General features: G+C 34.6%; 1 protein-coding gene across 1 annotated transcript in view; it reads left to right on the top strand.

Moving 5' to 3' along the window:
* Positions 1-24,269, top strand: part of LOC124429279 — an 85,675-nt gene that overhangs the window by 33,441 nt on the left and 27,965 nt on the right. Inside the window, exons 56-110 of the mRNA XM_046974342.1 lie at positions 8-337; positions 423-734; positions 811-1,119; positions 1,212-1,532; positions 1,603-2,229; positions 2,313-2,630; positions 2,718-3,029; positions 3,112-3,417; positions 3,513-3,830; positions 5,101-5,421; positions 5,709-6,020; positions 6,120-6,458; positions 6,555-6,857; positions 6,963-7,268; positions 7,375-7,692; positions 7,816-8,127; positions 8,209-8,523; positions 8,609-8,938; positions 9,028-9,330; positions 9,405-9,710; positions 9,900-10,217; positions 10,314-10,640; positions 10,733-11,041; positions 11,237-11,566; positions 11,654-11,959; positions 12,065-12,367; positions 12,465-12,785; positions 12,878-13,201; positions 13,442-13,750; positions 13,827-14,147; positions 14,220-14,531; positions 14,614-14,913; positions 14,993-15,310; positions 15,386-15,709; positions 15,791-16,102; positions 16,176-16,505; positions 16,595-16,900; positions 16,981-17,289; positions 17,373-17,690; positions 17,771-18,085; positions 18,197-18,505; positions 18,591-18,914; positions 18,992-19,291; positions 19,377-19,682; positions 19,782-20,105; positions 20,187-20,510; positions 20,602-20,916; positions 20,991-21,326; positions 21,423-21,722; positions 21,862-22,167; positions 22,277-22,594; positions 22,668-22,988; positions 23,066-23,377; positions 23,455-23,784; positions 23,909-24,211. Coding sequence (XP_046830298.1) covers positions 8-337; positions 423-734; positions 811-1,119; positions 1,212-1,532; positions 1,603-2,229; positions 2,313-2,630; positions 2,718-3,029; positions 3,112-3,417; positions 3,513-3,830; positions 5,101-5,421; positions 5,709-6,020; positions 6,120-6,458; positions 6,555-6,857; positions 6,963-7,268; positions 7,375-7,692; positions 7,816-8,127; positions 8,209-8,523; positions 8,609-8,938; positions 9,028-9,330; positions 9,405-9,710; positions 9,900-10,217; positions 10,314-10,640; positions 10,733-11,041; positions 11,237-11,566; positions 11,654-11,959; positions 12,065-12,367; positions 12,465-12,785; positions 12,878-13,201; positions 13,442-13,750; positions 13,827-14,147; positions 14,220-14,531; positions 14,614-14,913; positions 14,993-15,310; positions 15,386-15,709; positions 15,791-16,102; positions 16,176-16,505; positions 16,595-16,900; positions 16,981-17,289; positions 17,373-17,690; positions 17,771-18,085; positions 18,197-18,505; positions 18,591-18,914; positions 18,992-19,291; positions 19,377-19,682; positions 19,782-20,105; positions 20,187-20,510; positions 20,602-20,916; positions 20,991-21,326; positions 21,423-21,722; positions 21,862-22,167; positions 22,277-22,594; positions 22,668-22,988; positions 23,066-23,377; positions 23,455-23,784; positions 23,909-24,211 — 17,658 coding nt within the window. The remainder of the gene's footprint in view (positions 1-7; positions 338-422; positions 735-810; positions 1,120-1,211; positions 1,533-1,602; positions 2,230-2,312; positions 2,631-2,717; positions 3,030-3,111; positions 3,418-3,512; positions 3,831-5,100; positions 5,422-5,708; positions 6,021-6,119; positions 6,459-6,554; positions 6,858-6,962; positions 7,269-7,374; positions 7,693-7,815; positions 8,128-8,208; positions 8,524-8,608; positions 8,939-9,027; positions 9,331-9,404; positions 9,711-9,899; positions 10,218-10,313; positions 10,641-10,732; positions 11,042-11,236; positions 11,567-11,653; positions 11,960-12,064; positions 12,368-12,464; positions 12,786-12,877; positions 13,202-13,441; positions 13,751-13,826; positions 14,148-14,219; positions 14,532-14,613; positions 14,914-14,992; positions 15,311-15,385; positions 15,710-15,790; positions 16,103-16,175; positions 16,506-16,594; positions 16,901-16,980; positions 17,290-17,372; positions 17,691-17,770; positions 18,086-18,196; positions 18,506-18,590; positions 18,915-18,991; positions 19,292-19,376; positions 19,683-19,781; positions 20,106-20,186; positions 20,511-20,601; positions 20,917-20,990; positions 21,327-21,422; positions 21,723-21,861; positions 22,168-22,276; positions 22,595-22,667; positions 22,989-23,065; positions 23,378-23,454; positions 23,785-23,908; positions 24,212-24,269) is intronic.

Here is a 24,269-nt window from a genome sequence, read left to right on the forward strand (position 1 = left end):
ATTTCAGATGAAAACAATAAACAAGTTACTGAACGTCCACCATCTTGTACTCCATCTCCATGCGGACCGAACTCACTTTGTCAAATAATATCTGGAAATCCAGCATGTTCCTGTCTTCCAAATTACATTGGTGTACCTCCAGAATGCCGTCCAGAATGTATTTTAAGTTCTGAATGTAAAAGTAATCTGGCATGTCTCAATCAAAGATGTCAAGATCCATGTCCAGGATCATGTGGTGTGAATGCACAATGTCATATACTCAATCATATACCAGTTTGTACATGCATTGAAGGTTTTACTGGTGATCCTTTCACACAATGTATTACTATACCACCAAGTATGTAATTTATTAGTTTATGTTATTATATCTCTAATACTTTATTTTTTTATATTTATAAATTATACTTTCATTATATTTTTAGCAACTGAGAAACCACAACTGGAATACCTCTGTAATAATTTACCATGTGGATTAAATGCTATTTGCAAAAATGATGAATGTGAATGTCTACCAGGATATTGTGGCAATCCATATGAAGGTTGCAGACCAGAATGTATTCTTAATTCGGAATGTCCACGTGATAAGACCTGTATCAGAAATAAATGCATTGATCCTTGTCCTGGAACATGTGGTCAAAATGCTGAATGTGATGTTGTAAACCATATACCTGTTTGTTCTTGTATTGTCGGATACATTGGCGATCCTTTTGTTAACTGTCGTTTACAACCTCAGGGTATGTTATAAATATCAAGTATATCATTTGTTTATATTAGTACAAATTGTTAGAAAAAATGTTTTATAAATTCTAGTGCCAGAAGCAAAAATGAATCCATGCAGTCCATCACCTTGTGGACCAAATAGTCAATGTCGCAATATCGAAGATCACGCTGTATGTTCATGTCTAGAAGGTTACCTTGGTTCCCCACCTTCATGTAGACCAGAATGTTTAATTAGTACAGAATGCCCACCAACTCGTGCTTGTGTCAATAAGAAGTGTACAGATCCATGTCTAGGATCCTGTGGTTTGAATGCAAGGTGTGAAGTTATCAACCACTCTCCGATTTGTAGTTGTTTGCCAGGACAAACGGGAGATCCATTCAAGAGCTGTTTTGTCCAATGTAAGAAGTAAACTTTTTTTATAGAGATCAATATGTTATTTTCACGTATTGTATTAACTGTTTACAAATTCAACGTTCTTATTTTTTTAAAGATGTAGAAGTGTCTAAGGACAATGAAAATCCTTGTAATCCTTCACCATGTGGTCCAAATTCGCAATGTCAGAATGTTAATAAAAATTCGTCATGCTCGTGTCTTCCTTCGTATATAGGAACACCGCCGTCATGTCGTCCAGAATGTCTAATTAATCCTGATTGTCCAACCAATAAAGCATGTGTAAATAGTAAATGCAAAGATCCTTGTCCAGGATCGTGCGGTGAAAATGCGGAATGTATTGTAATAAATCATGCAGTAACTTGTTCGTGTATGACTGGTTATACAGGAAATCCATTTGTACAGTGTATCCTTCGTAAAGGTAAAATATATTATTTTTACCTAATGAAATAATATGTTATTGTTAAATAATACCTCGTTTTATATTACAGAAGAAGAAATTAATCCATGTGTACCATCACCTTGTGGATCGAATGCAATTTGTCAACAACGTGAAAACACTGGTGCATGTATTTGCATTGAAGATTATCATGGTAATCCATACGAGGGTTGTCAACCTGAATGTATTCTTAGTTCAGATTGTCCAACGAATAAGGCATGCATACGTAATAAATGCAAAGATCCTTGTCCTGGTATATGTGGAATTCAAGCGCAATGTTCGGTCATCAATCACATTCCAACATGTACATGTGTACCCGGATATATCGGAGATCCATTTGCAACTTGTGTACTTCAATCAGAAACACCACTACCAATTATTCCTGATCCATGCTCTCCTTCGCCATGTGGACCAAATAGCTTATGTCGTGTAATTAATGAACAGGCTGTATGTATGTGCCAGACTTCCTTTGTTGGAACACCTCCAAATTGCAAACCGGAATGCGTTGTAAATTCCGAATGTCCGTTGAATCGTGCGTGCTATAAGTACAAGTGTTCTGATCCATGTCCAGGAACATGTGGAATAGGCGCCAATTGTAGAGTTATCAATCATAATCCTTTGTGCAGTTGTTCACAAGGGATGACTGGTGATCCATTTTCAAGATGTTATGTTGTATCAAGTAAGTAGAACGTTAGAGTTGATAATTCTACTATTAAATAAATATGTCGATTAAAATATCTATTAATTATTATTATTTAACAGTGGAATTACCGCCGCTTATTGGTGATCCATGTACACCAAATCCATGTGGCTTGTATTCCGAATGTAAGGTAGTCGAAGACCGAGCAGCTTGTTCTTGTCAAAATAATTATATTGGACAGCCACCTAATTGCCGCCCAGAATGCGTTGTAAATACAGATTGTCCATCGAACCAAGCATGTATCTCTGAAAAATGTAGAGATCCATGCGTTGGATCTTGCGGACAAAATGCAGATTGTCGGGTTCAAAATCATATTCCTACCTGTTTATGTCAATCAAGTTATACTGGAGATCCTTTCACATTATGCTCACTGATTACAGGTATGATATAAATTTCTAATGATCAAATATAAACAATATTTTTTAATGTAATTATAGCTATGTTAATTGAAACTATTATTTTTTCAGTACAATCAAACATACCTGCTGATTTATGTAATCCATCACCTTGCGGACCTAATGCTGAATGTGATGCAGGCGTATGTACTTGTTTCGCAAATCATTTTGGTGATCCTTACGTATATTGCCGACCAGAGTGTACTATGAATTCCGATTGTCCTCGCGTGAAAACCTGTATCAATCAACGTTGTGTCGATCCATGTCCTGGAACATGTGGTACAAATGCTCAATGTAACGTTGTCAATCATATCCCAATGTGTAGTTGTTCTGCTGGAAATACTGGTGATCCATTTAGTTTCTGCCGGCCATATTTACCAGATGGTATGTATCAGCAATTACTTATATTATAAAATAGTAAAAAGAAATATCGCCATTTGATATGTAATAATGTATCTTGTTGCAGAAATGGGAAAACAAACTTGTTCACCATCACCTTGTGGACCGAATAGTATTTGTAAAATTGTCAACGATCACGCAGTTTGTTCTTGTCAACCAGGTTTTATTGGTAGTCCTCCTTCGTGTCGACCTGAATGTGTTGTTAGTTCAGAGTGTCCTTTAACACAAGCATGTCTTAATGGAAAGTGCGAAGATCCATGTCCAGGAACATGTGGCCAAAATACAAAATGTCAAGTTGTTAATCATAATCCGATCTGCAGTTGCTCGGAAGGGAATACAGGGGATCCATTTAGCAGATGTTATCCTATGCCAAGTAAGTTTCTATCCATTTTATATGTTTGTTTATTTTTTTCAATTATTATTTTCGATACTACAAATAAATAATTCCTTTATTTTTACTTTCTATAGGTATACCATCGCCACCTACAAATCCTTGCTTGCCATCACCTTGTGGTCCGAATGCTGAATGCCATGTGCGAGGTGAAAGTCCAGCGTGTTCGTGCTTGCTGAATTACATTGGTATACCACCGAATTGTAGACCAGAGTGTACTATCAATCCGGAATGCCCAGCTCACTTGGCGTGTATACAACAAAAGTGTCGTGATCCATGTGTTGGTTTGTGTGGTGTAAATGCTCAGTGTTCTGTGATCAATCATCACGCGATTTGTACGTGTGTAGCTGATTACTCTGGAAATGCGTTCAGCGTTTGTGAACCTGTTCTTAAGGGTAAGTCTACATACAATTTTTACATAACGCTTGCATTGCTGTTTAACAACAAAATAGACTGAGTAAAATATTATCTTAAAAAATGGAAAGTAATAAGAAAAATATATTAAAAACTATAGATTTATATTATAAAACTGAAATATTGAATTATTGTTCATATAAACAACATTAGGAAATATTTTATATTTTATATTCTAAAAGATATATTGCTTTTTATAACAAAAATACAAAATGGATAATATTTTACCGATTTCTAATTTTCAACAGGTAAGTGCTTTGCTTATGTTCGCAATAGGAATTTGCAATGAACAATTATGATGAAAAACAATTTGTCGAAAATTTTCAAAAATAAAAAAAAGGAGATGAATCTTTAAAATATCATATTAATAATAACAGCGATGACAAATTAATTTAACTATGGCACTTATATAAGTTAAGCTTTTAATGCACAGATCTGAAAACCAAAAAGGTTGTGCAATCCCCACAGTCCTTGCGATTAATCAATCAATATATAATATTTCGCACGTTTTATTTGAATCGCACTTACACAATATGAATAAATGCGAAATAAGATATGATAAATAATGGTGGCGGGGCCTAGAAACATTAGGCTCTTAGATGCACTCACTCCTTATGAACCCCCATAACAAAAAATTACATGCCCATAAGTGTTCTCCATAACTATAAGATCAACATCGCCCTCATTGACAATCTCTGATAGAGCGTACTGATAAAAGCCACATATTAAAGCCACAATTTTTAGATATTTCCCGGATGCACTTCCCTTAACATAACACTACTATATTACCCTGAAATAACTATGGAGGTACTTTATATAAATTGACACTGAAGAATTATAATACAATACACAAAAAATAATACAATATGTTTTCATATTTATAATATATAAACATTATTCTTTGAAAAACAATCATAATCTTTAATTATCATCGTAAACCAAATATAAATTAATCCCGACCCACGCTTGATGTATTAACCACAAGCGATAAAATTACAAAGCTTACTAAAAATTGAACACCAAATAATTCATTGATTACTGACCCATATGAAGCTACCAAATGAAATATAATTAGATTTAATTTTTTGCTTCTTCAATATTGCCAATAGCTAAGGAAATGCACAGCTGAATTAAATATTAAAACAATCACGTTACCAGTGCCTCCTTGTTCAACGCCACTTTGCACAAGCTTCAAACATGTTCACGTTGCTTGTTTTATTTAAATTTACGTGAAGTTTCTCTTTCCCATAGACACCCCATTAGATATCAGGAAACCATGTGAGCCTTCCCCATGTGGCGCTAATGCAATTTGTCGTGAGAACAACGGCGCCGGCTCATGTTCCTGTTTACCGGACTACTTAGGTGACCCTTACCAAGGATGTAGACCCGAATGTACACAAAATTCCGATTGCCCCTCTACAATGGCCTGCATGACCCTGAAATGCAGAGACCCGTGCCCAGGAACTTGTGGAACAAATGCCAAATGCTATCCCATTAATCATCTGCCCACTTGTACCTGTAATCCAGGATATACCGGCGATCCATTCAGGCACTGTACTTTAGATATCACCCGTAAGCAATATTTCCTTTGTAGTCTTTAAGAAGACAATTTTTAACCATAGACATACATCGTTTGCCTTCAACATAATTTACTCCATGTCAGGAGTAGAAAGATTTTTTTATCGCAATACTTACGCTTCTTAAGCATTGTAGTTTGAATGGATACATTTTTCTTTGATGATTATAATCCATATCTTATTACAAAAGTATAAGAAGCATTGTCAACAGAAATGAAATCAGTCATATTTTAATTTAGTAATTTCATCTATAATTGACGATTTACTATGTTTTCCATGCAGCCAGCATATCAGAATCAAACCCATGCAGTCCATCACCTTGCGGATCAAACAGCAAATGCAGAAACATAAATAATCATGCTGTATGTACTTGCCTCCCGAATTATATTGGTACTCCACCTAATTGCCGTCCAGAATGTATTGTGAACAGTGAATGTTCTAAGGAATTAGCATGTATTAATCAAAAATGTGCATCTCCGTGCATAGATACCTGTGGAATCAATACTCAATGCAGAGTTATCAATCACAGTCCCATTTGTAGTTGTAATTCTGGTTATACTGGAGATCCTTTCACCAAATGTTTCCCTGCTCCATGTAAGAACCAACGTCTAATGAATGAATCTTAAATTAAGTAGTTATTTTTATAAACAAACAAATTTAATATCAATATTGTCACTACAATTAAACTTTCAGTCCAACTTCCACAAGATGAAATTACACCAAAAGAGCCTTGCATACCTTCTCCTTGTGGAATATATGCAGAATGTAGAAATATTGGTGGTACAGCATCCTGTTCGTGTTTACCAAATTATATTGGATCCCCACCCAATTGTAGACCAGAATGCCGTGTAAATTTCGACTGTCCCAAGAATCTAGCTTGCATTAAAGAGAAATGCAGAGATCCTTGTTTAGGATCTTGTGGTATTACTTCTCTTTGCAATGTTTACAATCACATATCAATATGTGTCTGTCCTGAAGGATTTACTGGAGATCCTTTTAATAATTGTTACCCTACTCCAACAATACCACCAAGTAAGAATCATATTGAAAAGTATAACTTAATAGTGCTTATAGCAATGTATATAAGTTCAAATTCTAAGTGAAGAGCACATTATTATGCACTTGCAGCAGAACTCAGTATCACAGATCTTTGTACGTCAACAATATGTGGACCAAATACGCAATGTAGTGATGGTATTTGCAAATGTCTAGCAGAATATCAAGGTGACCCTTACGTTGGTTGTCGCCCTGAATGTATTTTAAATACTGATTGTCCACAAAATCGAGCTTGCATACGCAATAAATGCGTCGATCCATGTCCAGGAGTTTGTGGTCAAAACGCACAGTGTATTGCATATAATCATATTCCTATGTGTAGTTGTCCATCTGGTATGACCGGAAATGCTTTCGTGCGTTGTCTTGTCCTTGAAGGTATAGTACTTCAAATTTTCTTCATACTAATCCAATCACATAATCACTTTTTTGAGTATAAATATTATTACAATTGATAAAAATTATCCCATAAAATGAAAATAGATCCTGTGAAGCAGAACCCTTGTGTACCTTCACCCTGTGGGCCAAATAGTATTTGTCGTGAAATAAAACAACAAGCTGTTTGCTCTTGCGTGTCAGGATTTCTTGGCGCACCACCTGCTTGCAGACCAGAGTGTACTATCAGTTCTGATTGTCAACTCACAGAAGCTTGCAGCAATCAAAAATGTATCAATCCTTGTCTTGGTTCCTGTGGCTTCAAGGCCATATGTCACGTGATCAATCACAACCCTCTTTGTAGTTGTCCACCAGAAATGACTGGTGATCCATTTGTACAATGTCTTATAAAACGTAAGACTTTTCCCAATACACTCCTTGTCATTACTACATATAGATTAGAAAGACATATACATTTAAAATTATCAATGATGTTTCAACAATTATATTTTTTCCTTAGCACCTGAACCTATAATACCAGAAAATCCGTGTCAACCATCTCCCTGTGGTGCTAATGCTGTATGTCAAGTAATAAACGATGCACCTTCTTGTGCGTGTCTACCAGAATATATAGGCTCTCCACCTAACTGTAGACCAGAGTGTATCAGTAATAGCGAATGTCAAAGTAATTTAGCATGTATGGGACGTAAATGCAAAGATCCTTGTATTGGATCTTGTGGCATAAATGCAGAGTGTCGTGTAGTTAGTCATACACCAATGTGCGTTTGTCCTGTCGATTACACAGGCGATCCATTTATTCAGTGTGTGAAAGATACGCGTAAGTTTAATTTAAATCGATTCTTCTTATAATTCCTTGTTTTTTATTATCAAACAAAAGAAGTCCTTCACTCGATATTTATTTTTGGATAATCTATATTTTCAATCGATCTTCATTTTACAGTTATTACAACAGAATTATCACCGTGCGAACCATCACCTTGTAGTTACAATGCTATTTGTACAGAACGAAACGGTGTAGGTGCTTGTTCTTGTTTACCAGATTATATTGGTAATCCCTATGAAGGTTGTCGACCAGAATGTGTGGTTGACACAGATTGTGCATCTAGTCTTACTTGTATACAATCAAAATGTCAAAATCCTTGTCCAGGCACTTGTGGTCAAAATGCCGAATGTCAAGTGATTAATCATCATCCTTCTTGTTCTTGTTTCTCTGGATATACTGGAAATCCTTTCCAGTATTGTGCCAAATTTGGTAAATATTTTCCTTAAATTAATCTTTATATTAATTGTAAACGTATTACAAGGTGTAGTATTTTTTATTTCAATTTTATAGATCAAGAAATAGAATATAAAGATCCATGTAATCCATCACCTTGTGGACCAAATAGTCGCTGTCGTTCTGTTAATAAACAAGGCATATGCTCTTGTTTACCAGAATATATTGGTAGTCCTCCAAATTGTCGCCCTCAGTGTGTCATAAATTCAGAATGCCCATCAAATCGTGCTTGCATGAATCAAAAATGTATAGACCCTTGTTTGAATGCTTGTGGTACAGCAGCTACATGCACTGTCATCAACCATAGTCCAATTTGTGCTTGCCAACAAGGTTTTACTGGAGAACCATTCACAAGATGTTTCTCCTTACCACGTAAGAAATACTGATTAAAATCGTAAAAATATTTATTAAATTACATTATTTTCATCTTTTGTTGAATTATTTACTGATTTTTTAGAATCTTTACCATCACCTATATATGAATCTGAGCCATGTTTGCCTTCTCCATGTGGCCCATACGCAGAATGTCGTGTTATTAATGGAGGTCCTTCTTGTCAATGTTCACCTAATTATATTGGAAGTCCTCCTAATTGTAGACCAGAATGTACAGTGAATTCAGATTGCTCTAGTAACAAAGCTTGTATTAAGCAACGATGTGTAGATCCTTGCTTAGGTTCTTGTGGAATAGGAACACAATGTACAGTTGTAAATCACATTCCAATGTGTACGTGTCTTCAAGATTATACAGGAGATCCATTTTCGAATTGTTATCCTTCTCCAGCACCTTGTAAGAATACTATATATTTCTTTATTTCTACAAATATAGATAGTATGATGATAATGGATCAACATTATTGTAATGAATTGATTTTCCAGTACCATCACCAGAAAAAGATCCATGTAATCCATCACCTTGTGGACCAAATGCTTTATGTAATGATGGTGTATGCACTTGTTTGCCGAATTATCAAGGAAATCCCTACATAAGTTGTCGTCCAGAATGTGTTCTTAATAGTGATTGTCCTATTTCGAGTGCATGTGTCCGCAATAAATGTATAGATCCTTGCCCGGGTATATGTGGACGAAATGCTATTTGCGATACTTTTAATCACATTCCTATTTGCAGTTGTCCATCTAAAATGAGTGGTAATGCATTCATATCATGTGATTTTATCAAAGGTATGATATATATGAAGATAGATAATTTTATGGAAGTTTATTTATCTTTATTAACATACTTTGTATTTCATTAGAACCAGCATTATTAAATCCATGTAGCCCATCTCCATGTGGTCCTAATAGTCAATGTAGACCTATAAACGGTCAAGCAGTGTGTTCTTGCGTCCCAGGTTATCTTGGAAGTCCACCTACATGTAGACCTGAATGTACCGTTAGTTCAGATTGTGCAAGAAATCAGGCATGTAGTAATCAGAAGTGCACTGATCCATGCGCTGGAACCTGTGGACTTAATGTATATTGTCAAGTTATTAATCACAATCCTGTTTGTAATTGCCCTCCAGCCTATACGGGTGATCCATTTACTAAATGTGAACCAATCAGTAAGAATTTAACTTTATATTAAAAACGATAATCGCTTGATTAAAGAACAAAGCTAATATTTTTTTTTAATATATAATATTTATAATTACAAAATTATTACGATTAAGTACAAAGTTCTTTAATGAAGATGATGGTCGATAATAAGGACAAAATAAGAAACAGTTTCATAGTCTTTTCTTCTTTATTAGTTATTTCTTCATTACCTGAAGAAAATCTTTGTCCATCATGTCAGTGTGGTCCTAATTCTCTATATCAAACAGTTAATGGTAAATCTTCTTGTGCTTGTCAACCTGGTTTCATTGGGTCTCCACCTAATTGTAGACCAGAATGCGTGAGCAATAGTGAATGTGCTAGTCACTTGGCCTGTATTAATCGTAAATGTCAAGATCCTTGTCAAGATTTTTGTGGCTCGAATACCGAGTGTCGTGTAGTTAGTCACACTGCTATGTGCGCTTGTCAGATAGGATATACCGGTGATCCGTTTACAGAATGCATACAAAAACAACGTAAGAATTTAATAAAAGATATATGTAGATTATTTATTTTTATGTATAGTATTCTTCAAAAACGTTATTCATTTATATAATTTCTCCTCTATTTAGCTGATATTGAACTTGAACCATTATCTCCGTGTTCACCATCACCATGTGGTTCCAATGCTATATGTAAAGAACAAAATGGAGTAGGATCTTGTTCATGTGTAATAAACTATATCGGAAATCCTTACGAAGGTTGCCGTCCAGAATGTACGATAAATTCGGATTGTTCATCCAATTTAGCTTGCATAAGATCTAAATGTCAGAATCCTTGTCCTGGTACATGCGGTCAAAACGCTGAGTGTAGTGTTATAAGTCATTTACCAAGTTGCATTTGCATATCTGGATTTACAGGAGATCCATTTAATTATTGTCATCCACAACCGCCACCTTGTAAGTTGTTTAAATTAATATTGTTTCATTTGTACTAATGTAATTTTTTCTTATTTATTTGACAAGTTTTTAATAACTTAATATTATTTCAGTAATTGTTGCTAAAGAACTATGTAATCCCTCTCCTTGCGGACCCAATAGTCAATGCCGTGTGATAAACAATCAAGCTGTCTGTTCTTGTCTTCCTGAATATGTCGGTAGTCCACCAGGTTGTAGACCAGAATGTGTGTTAAGTTCAGAGTGCTCTTTAAATCGAGCATGCAAAAATAAAAAATGCGTGGATCCCTGTATCGGTACTTGTGGTGTTAATACAATTTGTAAAATTGTGAGTCATAGCCCAATTTGCGCTTGTAAAATCGATTTTACTGGTGATCCTTTCACCGTATGTTTCCCTATGCCAAGTAAGATTACAGTTTTTTTTTTATTGTATTTTATATAAATTACATTTAATTATTAACCAGTAAATATATCATAGATGTTGATAGAAAAGCCATACCTTATTTACAAAATTGTAATTCTTATATATGTTCATATATAAAAAGGTGGTATGGTTTTTCTATTTTTTAGAATAGTAAATTCACAAGAAATATTTTCAGAGAATCCAATTGTAATGACACCAATTCAAAACCCTTGCGTGCCATCACCTTGTGGTCCATATTCGGAATGTCGTGATATTGGAGGTTTTCCCTCATGTGCATGTTCAGTAAATTATATAGGCAGTCCACCCAATTGTAAACCAGAATGCACGATTAATTCCGAATGTACTAGTGATAAAGCATGCATGCAAGAAAAATGTAGAGATCCTTGTCCTGGTTCATGTGGATTAGGTGCAGTTTGCGATGTGATCAATCACACGCCAGTTTGTACTTGTCCTAATGGTTTCACAGGTGATCCCTTTAGCAATTGCCAACCAGTACCAAATAAACGTAAGAATTTTCATTTTTATAAATTAATGAAACGCATAGTGTTATTCTAAAACAATTGATACAATTTTTATTAATTATAACCCATAGCAATTGAGGATACGCAAGTTGATCTTTGTAATCCTACACCTTGTGGAACAAATGCAGAATGCAATAATGGTCTATGTACTTGTTTATTGGACTATCAAGGGGATCCATACACGTTCTGTAGACCTGAATGTGTTCTTAATAATGACTGTCCCCTTGATAAAGCTTGCATTCGTAACAAATGTACGGATCCATGTCCTGGTACATGTGGACAAAATGCAATATGTAATGTGTACAATCATATACCTATGTGTAGCTGTCCAGAAAGAATGTCAGGAAATGCTTTTGTTCTTTGTTCAGTTATGTTAGGTATGTTTTAATACAATTTTATTATATATAATCACTTTTATTTCATCTCTTTTTATATGTATTTTTCTGAATTGATTGTCTAATTATTGGACATATATCTTTTAGATATTGAGAAGGATCCTTGCAAACCTTCGCCTTGTGGTCCAAATAGTAAATGTCGAATTATAAATAACCAAGCAGTATGTTCATGTGTGCAAGGATATTTAGGAAGTCCACCATCATGCAGACCCGAGTGTGTTCTTAGTTCAGATTGTTCCCGTAATTTAGCATGCAATAATCAAAAATGTATAGATCCCTGTCTTGGTAGTTGTGGCATAAAAACAAAGTGTCAAGTTATCAATCACAATCCTATATGTAGTTGTCTGTCAGGGCATACAGGAGATCCATTTTCAAGATGCAGTCCAATTAGTAAGAAAGAATTATTTCTTTATATCGAAATACTTTTATTAGTATGTTCGAAGATTTCTGATTTAATTAAATATTTAATATATTTATTTTGGAACAGTTGAAGAACCATTACCAGTACCAGTTAATCCATGTCAATCGGCAATTTGTGGTCCAAATTCTCAATGTCAGGTTGTGAACGATTTACCTTCTTGTTCTTGTCTTCCGGAATTTACCAGTTCGCCACCAAACTGTAGACCCGAATGTATTAGTAATAGTGAATGTAGCAATAATCTTGCTTGCATTAATCAGAAATGCAAAGATCCTTGTCCAGGTTCTTGTGGTTCAAATGCAGATTGTCGTGTTGTGAGTCATACTCCTATGTGTGTTTGTCATAATGGATACATTGGTGATCCATTTACACAATGTGTCTTCAAAGAACGTAAGAAATTTTAAACATTCATTCTATAAAATATCATTTTTAGTAAATCTAATTGTTATATATTTTAATAAATTTACAATCTTTTCCTGTAGCTTCATTAAATGATCAAGTTACTCCTTGTACACCATCACCATGTGGATCAAACGCTATTTGCAAAGAACAAAATGGTGCAGGTTCTTGCACCTGTTTGTCAGGGTATATTGGAAATCCATATGAAGGTTGTCGTCCAGAATGTACCCTCAATTCGGATTGTACCTCTAATCTTGCATGTATTAGAACAAAATGTCAGAATCCTTGTCCTGGAACATGCGGTCAGAATACAATGTGTAACGTAATTAATCATTTGCCTGCATGTATATGTATTCCTGGATATACAGGAGATCCATTCCAATATTGTACTCCTGTCTTACAAATTGGTAATGTAAATTTATCAATTCTTAGATGTTTTAACCTTTTATTAGTATAACAGATATTATAATGAAAATAATTATATATATCATATATTTACAAAATTATTTTTATTGACATCAATTTTCATAAATAGATTCCTCTTGCAAATAAAAGGTTAAATCAATATTATAATTCCAATAAAAAAAAATCAAAAATAATTTAAAATGATTAAAACAATATTATCTTATATTTTCCTATATCGATAGATTCGGTTAAAAAAGAACCCTGCAGGCCATCTCCATGTGGTCCTAATAGTCAGTGTCGTGTAATAAACGATCAAGCAGTTTGTTCTTGTTTACTGGGATATGTTGGAAGTCCTCCAGGATGTCGCCCAGAATGTGTTCTGAATTCAGAATGTCCATTTAATAGAGCTTGTGTAAATCAAAAATGTATAGATCCATGTCTAAAACTTTGTGGTACAAATACAAATTGTATGGCTTTAAATCATAGCCCAATTTGTACATGTAAACAAGGATATACAGGAGATCCTTTCACAAAATGTTTCCTTTTATCAAGTAAGGCACATTTCATATTAGACATATTTTTTATTCTATTTCTATTAGTATAGCATAACATCATTATTATTTTCAGTATCGCCCATTAATCCACCGATGCCACAGAATCCATGTGTACCGTCCCCTTGTGGATCATATGCACAATGTCGCGAAATTGGTGGTATTCCTTCATGCTCTTGTCTTTCTAATTACATTGGTAGTCCACCGAATTGTAGACCTGAGTGTACTATTCATTCTGATTGTGCTAGTGACAAAGCTTGTATTAACGAAAAATGTCAGGATCCTTGTCTCGGATCTTGCGGTATTTCAGCTCTTTGTTTAGTCATTAATCATACTCCTTCTTGTTCGTGTCCAAATGATTATACCGGGGACCCATTCAGTAATTGTTATTTTAAACGTAAGCTATTTATTATTCCTATATTTATTATTATAAAAAATGAATGTGTTGTGATAAGTACTTCAATTATAGCTGAAGAAAAACCACAATTAGAAGCAGATCCTTGTTCTTCATCACCTTGTGGTCCAAATGCAATTTGTACTGACGGAAAATGTAAATGTTTACCTGAATATCAAGGAAATCCATACATTGGTTGTAAACCAGAATGCGTACTTAATGCAGACTGTGATATATCCAAAGCATGTGTACGAAACAAATGTATAGATCCTTGCCCGGGTACTTGTGGTAAAAATGCAGAATGTAATATTTACAATCACATGCCTATATGCAATTGCCCTACTGGTATGACTGGAAATGCATTCGTTTCTTGTCACGTAATCATAGGTATAAATTAATTTATAAATAAATATTGGATAGATATTATTTATTTTTATAACATATTTATAATAACATGAACATATTATAGGCCCAGAGGATCCTTGCAATCCATCTCCATGTGGACCAAATAGTCATTGTCGTGTAATAAATGACCAACCGGTTTGTTCTTGTATTAGTAATTATATTGGAATGCCTCCATCATGTAGACCAGAATGTACCGTCAGTTCAGATTGTACAAAAGACCGGGCTTGTAGTAATCAGAAATGTATAAATCCGTGTCCTGGAACATGCGGAATAAAAGCAACATGTCAAGTAATAAATCATAATCCAATTTGTAGTTGTCTTCAAGGTTTCATTGGTGATCCTTTCGTAAGATGTGAACCAAAACGTAAGATTATTATTTAACTTTATTTATTTAAATCGATTTTAAACGCTTTTAATATTTATATGTATTGGAATTATTTTAGCTGAAATACCAGATAAACCTATAAATCCATGTCAGCCATCGCCGTGTGGATCTAATGCACTATGTAATGTAGTTAATGATTCTCCTTCGTGTTCTTGTTTGCCCAATTTTGTTGGAATTCCACCCATGTGTAAACCCGAATGTATCAGTAATAACGAATGTGCCAATCATTTGGCATGTATTAATTTAAAATGTAAAGATCCTTGTCCTGGTTCATGTGGTGTGAACGCAGAATGTCGTGTCGTGAGTCACACAGCAATGTGTGTTTGTCTTGTTGGTTATACAGGAGATCCTTTTATTCAATGTGTTGAAAAACAACGTAAGAAAATAGTCATAGTTATCAATTATTTATTTAAAAAATTGTTTCGTTATTTCATCTTCTTAAATATTTCAGTTGATGTGCCATCTATCACAACCACTCCTTGTGTACCATCGCCATGTGGATCAAACGCAATTTGCAAAGAACAATCAGGTGTAGGTTCTTGTACTTGTTTACCAGATTACATAGGCAATCCTTATGAAGGCTGCCGTCCAGAATGTGTAGTGAATTCTGATTGTCCACCTACCCTTTCATGTATTGGATCCAAATGTCGAAACCCTTGCCCTGGTGCATGTGGAATTAACGCTGAATGTCAAGTTGTTAATCATTTGCCATCATGTTCTTGTTTTGCGGGTTATACCGGTCAACCTTACGAATTCTGTTCTTTGATACAAAATGGTAACAATATACTTTTAACTTATTGGCTACATTCCATTTCTAAATGATAAATATTTTTATAATTTTATCCTTCTCATTTAGAACCGGAGAAGCCATCAAATCCTTGTTCTCCATCACCTTGTGGACCAAACAGTCAATGTAGAGTTATTAATGATCAAACAGTTTGTTCCTGTTTACCTGAATATGTCGGTAGTCCACCGGGATGTCGACCAGAATGTGTTGGTAGTTCTGAGTGTTCTTTGCAACAAGCATGTGTGAATCAAAAATGTATTAATCCATGTCCAGGTCCATGTGGTTTAAATACTGACTGTAATGTCATTCATCATAGTCCTATATGTGCCTGCAAACAGACGTTTACAGGAGATCCATTTACCCAATGTTTCCCGATGCAAAGTAAGACAACTTTTTACAAATTTATGGAGAGTCATTAACTACATACATATACTTATCTCTTAATTTCTTGCAGAACCTATTCTTACACCAGTGCCCATTTTAAATCCATGTATTCCTTCACCTTGTGGACCGAATTCTGAATGTCGTAATATTGGTGATTTACCATCATGCTCTTGTATGCAAGATTATATCGGCAGTCCACCAAATTGTCGTGCTGAATGCACTATTCACTCAGATTGTTCCACTGATAAAGCTTGTATCAGACAAAAATGTAAAGATCCTTGTCCAGGATCATGTGGAAATAATGCAGAATGTAACGTTTTTAATCATATTCCAGCATGTAGTTGTTTACATGGATTTACTGGAGATCCATATACCAATTGTTATCCAAAGATTACATCATGTAAGGATAATTCGATATTATTATTCATCAAACAAAATTAATTAATTTGATTGTATTTCTATTATATACTTCGATATTTTTTATTATAGCAAATGAGCAACCTCCTGAGGATAAATGCAATCCTTCACCATGTGGAGCGAACGCAAAATGTGATGATGGTGTCTGCTCATGTTTATCTGAATTTAGTGGTAATCCTTATATCGCGTGTCGTCCAGAATGTGTTTTAAATACAGATTGTCCTACGGATAAAGCATGTGTACGCAACAAATGTGTCAATCCTTGTATCGGTACATGTGGACAAAATGCTATTTGTACAGTTTTCAATCACATCCCTATGTGCAGTTGTATACCTAACACAAGTGGAAATGCATTTGTCATCTGCCTACCTATTAAAGGTAGATTTCCCCCTACGTTTCTTTTGATCGAGAAGACTGTATGTTCACTCGCTAATATTTTTGATATCTTACATTTTTAGAACCTACAGTATCACATAATCCATGTAACCCATCACCGTGTGGTCCAAATAGTTATTGTCGAACTATAAATACGCAAGCAGTTTGTTCTTGTATTGCTGGATATAAAGGAAGTCCACCATCATGTCGACCAGAATGTATTGTCAGTTCTGATTGTGATAAAGATAAAGCTTGCAGTAATCTGCAATGTATTAACCCTTGCATAGGTACATGCGGGGTTGGTGCACAATGCCGTGTTGTAAATCATAACCCCATTTGTAGCTGTCTTCCAAATTTATCTGGTGATCCATTCGTAAGATGCGATCCAATATGTAAGATATTTTTATATTTCGTTTTGTTAATTAGTAAAGGTAATGGTAATCAAATTATTAGTACAATGTTACATATATTTTAGTGGAGACACCTTCAATTTTCATAAATCCATGTAAACCATCGCCATGTGGTCTAAATGCTTTATGTCAAGTAATAAATAATTCTTCATCTTGTGCCTGCATGGAAGAATATATAGGGTCTCCACCAAATTGTCGTCCTGAATGCATTAGCAATGCGGAATGCTCGAGTCGATTAGCTTGTATAAATCAGAAATGTAAAGATCCTTGCCCTGGTTCTTGTGGACCAAATACAGAATGTCGAGTTGTAAGTCATACACCAATGTGTGCTTGTTCTGAGGGTTATACTGGAGATCCTTTCACAGAATGTAACATAAAACCACGTAAGAAATTGATATTTAATTACGATTTTTATAGTATTCACATAAGTATGTATAACTTTATAGACAAACTTTGTCTTTAGTTATTCCTACTTCCCCCTGCACGCCATCTCCGTGTGGCCCGAATGCCATTTGTAAGGAACAAAACGGTGTTGGCTCGTGTACATGTTTACCAGAATTTATTGGCAATCCATATGAAGGATGTCGACCGGAGTGTCTAATTAATTCTGATTGTCCATCAAATCTTGGTTGCATACGATCTAAATGTCAAAACCCATGTCCTGGAACATGCGGACCAAATTCTAATTGTCAAGTTATAAATCATTTACCTACTTGCACTTGCGTTCCTGGATTTACTGGAGATCCATTCCGTTATTGTCAACAGATTCAAGAAAAGGGTAATATATTTACTATAGGATTTAGTTTAATTTAAATATTTATAAATAATTAACAACTAAAAATTAGAAAATTTTATAAAATATTACATAATTTGCTATTTTGATTTATAGAAGAAGATCATACAAATCCATGTGATCCAAATCCTTGTGGTCCAAATAGTCAATGTCGTGTTAGTTCAAGCAATGTTGTTTGCTCCTGTCTTCCTGAATATAGTGGAACCCCACCCTCATGTCGCCCGGAATGTGTTATGAGCTCCGAATGTCCTTCCAATAAAGCTTGCGTAAATAAAAAATGCATAAATCCGTGTGTTCAAGCATGTGGACAAAATACAGATTGTTCTGTTATCAATCACAATCCTATCTGTACATGTAAAAGTGGACTTACCGGCGATCCCTTAACAAAATGTTTCCCTAATTTACGTAAGTTTAATAACTGAAAGTTATTCAAAATTATATTAGAGTTAAATCTTTGAATTCAAACATATAACTGATCTATTTTTTTTAGCTTTGTCACCTATCTTACCTATGAACCCATGTATACCATCGCCATGTGGACCATATTCTGAATGTCGAAACAATGGTGGAATTCCTTCTTGCTCATGTTTATCTGCATACATTGGCAGTCCACCTTATTGTCGACCAGAATGTGTTATAAATGCTGATTGTCCTAGCGATAAATCATGCATAAGGGAAAAATGTTTAGATCCATGTCCTGGCTCTTGTGGTACACTTGCCCAGTGTTCAGTTTTCAATCATATTCCAATTTGCACTTGTCTAGATGGTTATACAGGAGATCCATTCAGTAGTTGTGTATTGCAACCATCGACACGTAAGAATTATATGTTGTACAAAATAACCCGTATTTTATTAACTTCATATCGAATACATGTAATTATCTTATTGTAGCTAATATACCAGTCGACTTGTGTAATCCTTCACCATGTGGTCCGAATACGGACTGTAATGAAGGCAAATGTACTTGTTTGCTAGAATATAAAGGAGATCCTTACGTGGGCTGCCGACCTGAATGTGTTCTTAATACAGATTGTCCTTTGGATAATGCATGTTTGAAAAATAAATGTGTCGATCCTTGCGTTGGTACTTGTGGTCAGAATGCACTTTGTAATACTTATAATCATATACCAATGTGTACTTGTCCTATTGGTATGACAGGGAACGCGTTTTTATCATGTTTACCATTCAGAGGTAAGCATAAATTTGATCCTTATTTAATTACAAATTTATGAAAGTATTCTCTTCAAAAATTTTTCAATATCTTTTTTGTAAATAGATCCTGTTGTAACTAATCCTTGTAATCCAACACCTTGTGGACCGAATAGTCAGTGTCGAGAAATCAATGGTCAGGCAGTTTGTACTTGTCTTCCTGACTTTTTAGGAAGTCCGCCTACATGTAGGCCAGAATGTATAACTAGTACAGATTGTAATCCAAATGAAGCATGTATTAATCAAAAGTGTAGAAATCCTTGCGTTGGTACTTGCGGTATTAAAGCTATTTGTCAAGTGGTAAATCACAATCCAATTTGTAGTTGTCCAACTAGTTTAAGCGGTGATCCGTTCGTCAGATGTATACCAAAACGTAAGCTCTTTACATTTTTTGTTTTTTGATTTTATTTTATTATTAATTGAATCAATAACACGAAAAGGAAGAGAAAATTATTCCAATGTTAAATTTTAGCTGAAACACCATTGGTACAAAAAAATCCATGCACACCATCTCCTTGTGGTCCAAATGCTCAGTGTCAAGTAATCAATGACACACCATCATGTTCCTGTTTGCCAGAATTTGTCGGTACACCTCCAAATTGTAGACCAGAATGTGTGAGCAATAATGAATGCAGTAATAATCTTGCATGTATCAATCAAAAGTGCAAAGATCCTTGTCTTGGATTATGTGGAACTAATTCCGAATGTCGTACAGTATCACATACACCAATGTGTACTTGTACTGTCGGTTATACCGGCGATCCTTTCACTCAATGTATCAATGTTGTAGAACCACGTAAGGATTATGAATATTCTTTCTAACTTTTTTAATGAGTGTATAAAGAATTTTTTCTGAAAGGGATTTCAACTTTCACAGATATACCAATGTATATGCCACAAGTGTGTGTTCCATCTCCATGTGGAGCTAATGCGATTTGTAAAGAGAGAAATGGAGTAGGTTCTTGTATTTGTTTATCAGATTATATCGGTAATCCTTATGAAGGCTGTCGTCCAGAATGTACTATTAATTCAGATTGCATACCAAGCAAAGCATGTGTTCAATCACGTTGTCAAGATCCTTGCCCTGGTACTTGTGGTCAGAATGCTATTTGTCAAGTTGTTAATCATATAGCAATATGTACATGTATTCCGAAATTTACTGGCGATCCATTCCGATATTGTTCCGAAGAACCTACAACAGGTATAATATAACTTGCTTTACAAGATATTAATATATTTGATTTATTGTTTTTGTGTAAAATTTACGATCTCATTTCATTTTATTATAATAGAACTTTCATCAGACATAAGTAATCCTTGTCAACCATCTCCATGTGGACCGAATAGTATATGTCGAGAAAATAATGGACAAGCAGTTTGTACTTGTTTAGCAGAATATGTTGGTTCTCCACCCGGATGTAGACCAGAATGTGTTGCGAGTACAGAATGTGCTCTTAATCGTGCATGTGTAAATCGAAAATGTATCGATCCATGTCCAAATTCTTGTGGCAAGAATGCACTATGTAAAATCATCAATCATAGTCCATTGTGTTCTTGTCAAGCAGGATTTACGGGAGATCCATTTTCAATTTGTTTCCAACTTCCACGTTAGTATCAACATAATATTCAGTATAAAAACAAATAGAAATAGATATTTAATATTTTCTTCTTGATATAATAGGACCATTAGAACAATCACAAACACCAGTTCAACAAGATCCATGTCTTCCATCACCCTGTGGACCATATTCAGAATGTCGTAGCATTAAGGGAAATCCATCTTGCTCTTGCCTATCTACATTTATTGGCACCCCACCTAATTGTAGACCTGAATGTACATTACATTCTGAATGTCCTAGTTACCTTGCTTGTATACGTACAAAATGTTCGGACCCTTGTCCAGGTTCATGTGGAGTTGGAGCTAATTGTGGTGTAGTAAATCATATTCCAATTTGCACTTGTCCCGAAGGATATACTGGTGATCCATTCAGTATTTGTATTCTAAAGCAGTCTACACGTAAGATCAAACTCTTTCAATTTTCGATTTACAATTAATTTTATTTTTATCTAGTTAAAATATATTTTCAACAAATCATTAATTTTATATATTTAGTTGTAGAATCTGTTGATTCCTGTAATCCTACACCATGTGGACCAAATGCAAATTGTTTAAATGGCATTTGTACATGTATATCTGAATACGAAGGTGATCCATATATCGGTTGTCGACCAGAATGTATATCAAATACAGAATGTACACGAGAAAAAGCATGTATTCGCAACAAATGTGTCGATCCATGTATAGAAGCATGTGGTTACAATGCTGAATGTACAGTTATCAATCATGTACCAATGTGCAACTGTCCAACAGGAATGACTGGAAATGCTTTCATTGCTTGCAATCCACAACAGGGTATAACTTCAATTATATTCTAGTAAAATATATATGAAAAAAAGTTTTCATAAATATTACAAGTTTATACTTATTCTTTTATCATCATTCAATTAGAAAGTATCTAAAATGTAGTTCTACTTCTTCATTTCATTATTAGATAATACAGTAACTCGTCCTTGCATACCTTCTCCATGCGGACCTAATAGTCAATGTCAAGAAGTAAATGGAGTAGCCGTTTGCAAATGTTTATCAAATTATATTGGAAATCCACCAACGTGTCGTCCAGAATGTACACTTAGTTCTGATTGCGATCAAACTAAAGCTTGTATTAATCAAAAATGTAAAGATCCATGTCCAGGTTCATGTGGATTAAAAGCTGAATGTTCGGTCGTAAATCATAATCCGATCTGTACTTGTCGTCAGGGTTATACTGGCGATCCATTCACTGCATGTAGCGTAATAGGTAAGAATCACTTTCATCATGATTCCAAATTATTGTTGTCATGAAAAATAATTACTATTCAAATTGAAATTCACTTTTACAAATAATGTCTTTTGAATTTTTTTTGCAGTTGAAATACCTTCTGCACCTATTAATCCTTGCTATCCGTCTCCATGTGGTTTAAATACTCAATGCCAAGTTATAAATCAAACACCCTCTTGTTCTTGTTTACCTGAATTTTTGGGAGCACCACCTAAATGTCGACCGGAATGTACTACAAATAGTGATTGCCCAAGCCGACTTTCATGTATTAACAGGAAATGTAAAGATCCCTGTCCCGGTTTATGCGGTGCAAATGCAGAGTGTTATGTCAATAATCATATATCTACTTGTACATGTAGTTCTGGATTTACTGGAGATCCATTCCTTCAATGTACACTAATTTCAAGTAAGTTAGGTTTCACGAATGGTACAATAATCATCTTACCTATTATAACAATATATTGATTTCTATTCTTTAGTCATAGAACCAATAGTATCACCATGTACACCATCACCTTGTGGAGCAAACGCAATATGCAAAGAACAATCAGGAGTAGGTTCTTGTACTTGTTTGTTAGATTATATAGGCAATCCATACGAAGGCTGTAGACCCGAATGCGTTATGAATTCAGATTGCCCTGCAAATCGTGCTTGTATACGGTCTAAATGTCAAGATCCTTGTCCTGGTGCATGTGGTAAAAATTCACTTTGTCAAGTTATTAATCATGCTCCAACTTGTATATGTATACAAGGATACACAGGCGATCCATTCCGTTTCTGTAGTCTTATTACAGAATATCGTAAGAATCTTTTTGTTTCTTAACAAATTTTTTAGCTTTTTTAATAGTTTTTTATAAAACAATTATTCAATTTTTAGCTGTAATTGAGAAAGATGATCCTTGCAATCTATCTCCTTGTGGACCAAATAGTGAATGTCGTAAAAATGATAATCAGGCAGTTTGCTCATGTCTTCCAAATTATATTGGTACTCCACCAGGTTGTAGACCTGAGTGTATAGTGAGTACAGAATGCCCGTTGAATAAAGCTTGTGTCAAACAAAAATGTATTGATCCTTGTCCAGATCTATGCGGCATTAACACTGATTGTAGAGTTATCAATCATAGTCCAATTTGCATTTGCAAAAATGGTTATACAGGAGATCCTTTTACCGCTTGCTTCTATTTAACTGGTACATACCATGTTCTATATTTGGAAAATACATATTATATGTATATCCTTCTATTGAAATGTGCAATTTGATTATAGTTCCACCAGAAAAAATACCAGATGTTCAACAGGATCCTTGCTTACCATCACCATGTGGTCCTAATTCTTTATGCCAGCCTGTTGGTCAAATACCTTCTTGTACTTGTTTACCAAATTATTTTGGTAGTCCACCAAATTGTCGACCCGAATGTACAATTAATTCAGAATGTCCCAGTAACAAAGCATGTATACAAAATAAATGCATTGATCCATGTCCAGGATCTTGTGGGTTTAATGCCCAATGTACAATATTCAATCATTTACCAATATGTTCGTGTTTTGATGGATATACGGGTGATCCATTTGATAATTGTCATCAGCAGCCATTAAGTAAGCAATTTATACTATTATATTGAAAAAAAATATTATTTTTCTATTAACATAGAAAAAAGTCACATATACATTTTATTTATTTTATATATTTAATTTCTAATCAACGAATTTTTATCTTTAGCACAATCGGATGAAATAGATGCCTGTAATCCATCCCCTTGTGGTATTAATACACAATGTGAAAATGGTATCTGTTCTTGTTTATCTGAATATTTCGGTGACCCTACAATAGGGTGTCGTCCAGAATGTGTTCTCAATTCAGATTGTGCTCGTGACAAAGCCTGTATTAATAACAAATGTAAAGATCCTTGTATAGGAACCTGTGTAAGCAATGCATTATGTAACGTCATCAATCATATTCCAATGTGTAGTTGTCCAGTAAATTATGAAGGAAACGCTTTTGTATATTGTCATTCCGTTCAAGGTATTTATAACAAAATTAGAAGTGTATGTTAATGTTTTTGAAATATGTTAAAAGAATT

The sequence above is a fragment of the Vespa crabro genome, chromosome 15 (genome assembly GCF_910589235.1).
Source record: "Vespa crabro chromosome 15, iyVesCrab1.2, whole genome shotgun sequence".
Classification (NCBI taxonomy): Eukaryota; Metazoa; Arthropoda; class Insecta; order Hymenoptera; family Vespidae; genus Vespa; species Vespa crabro.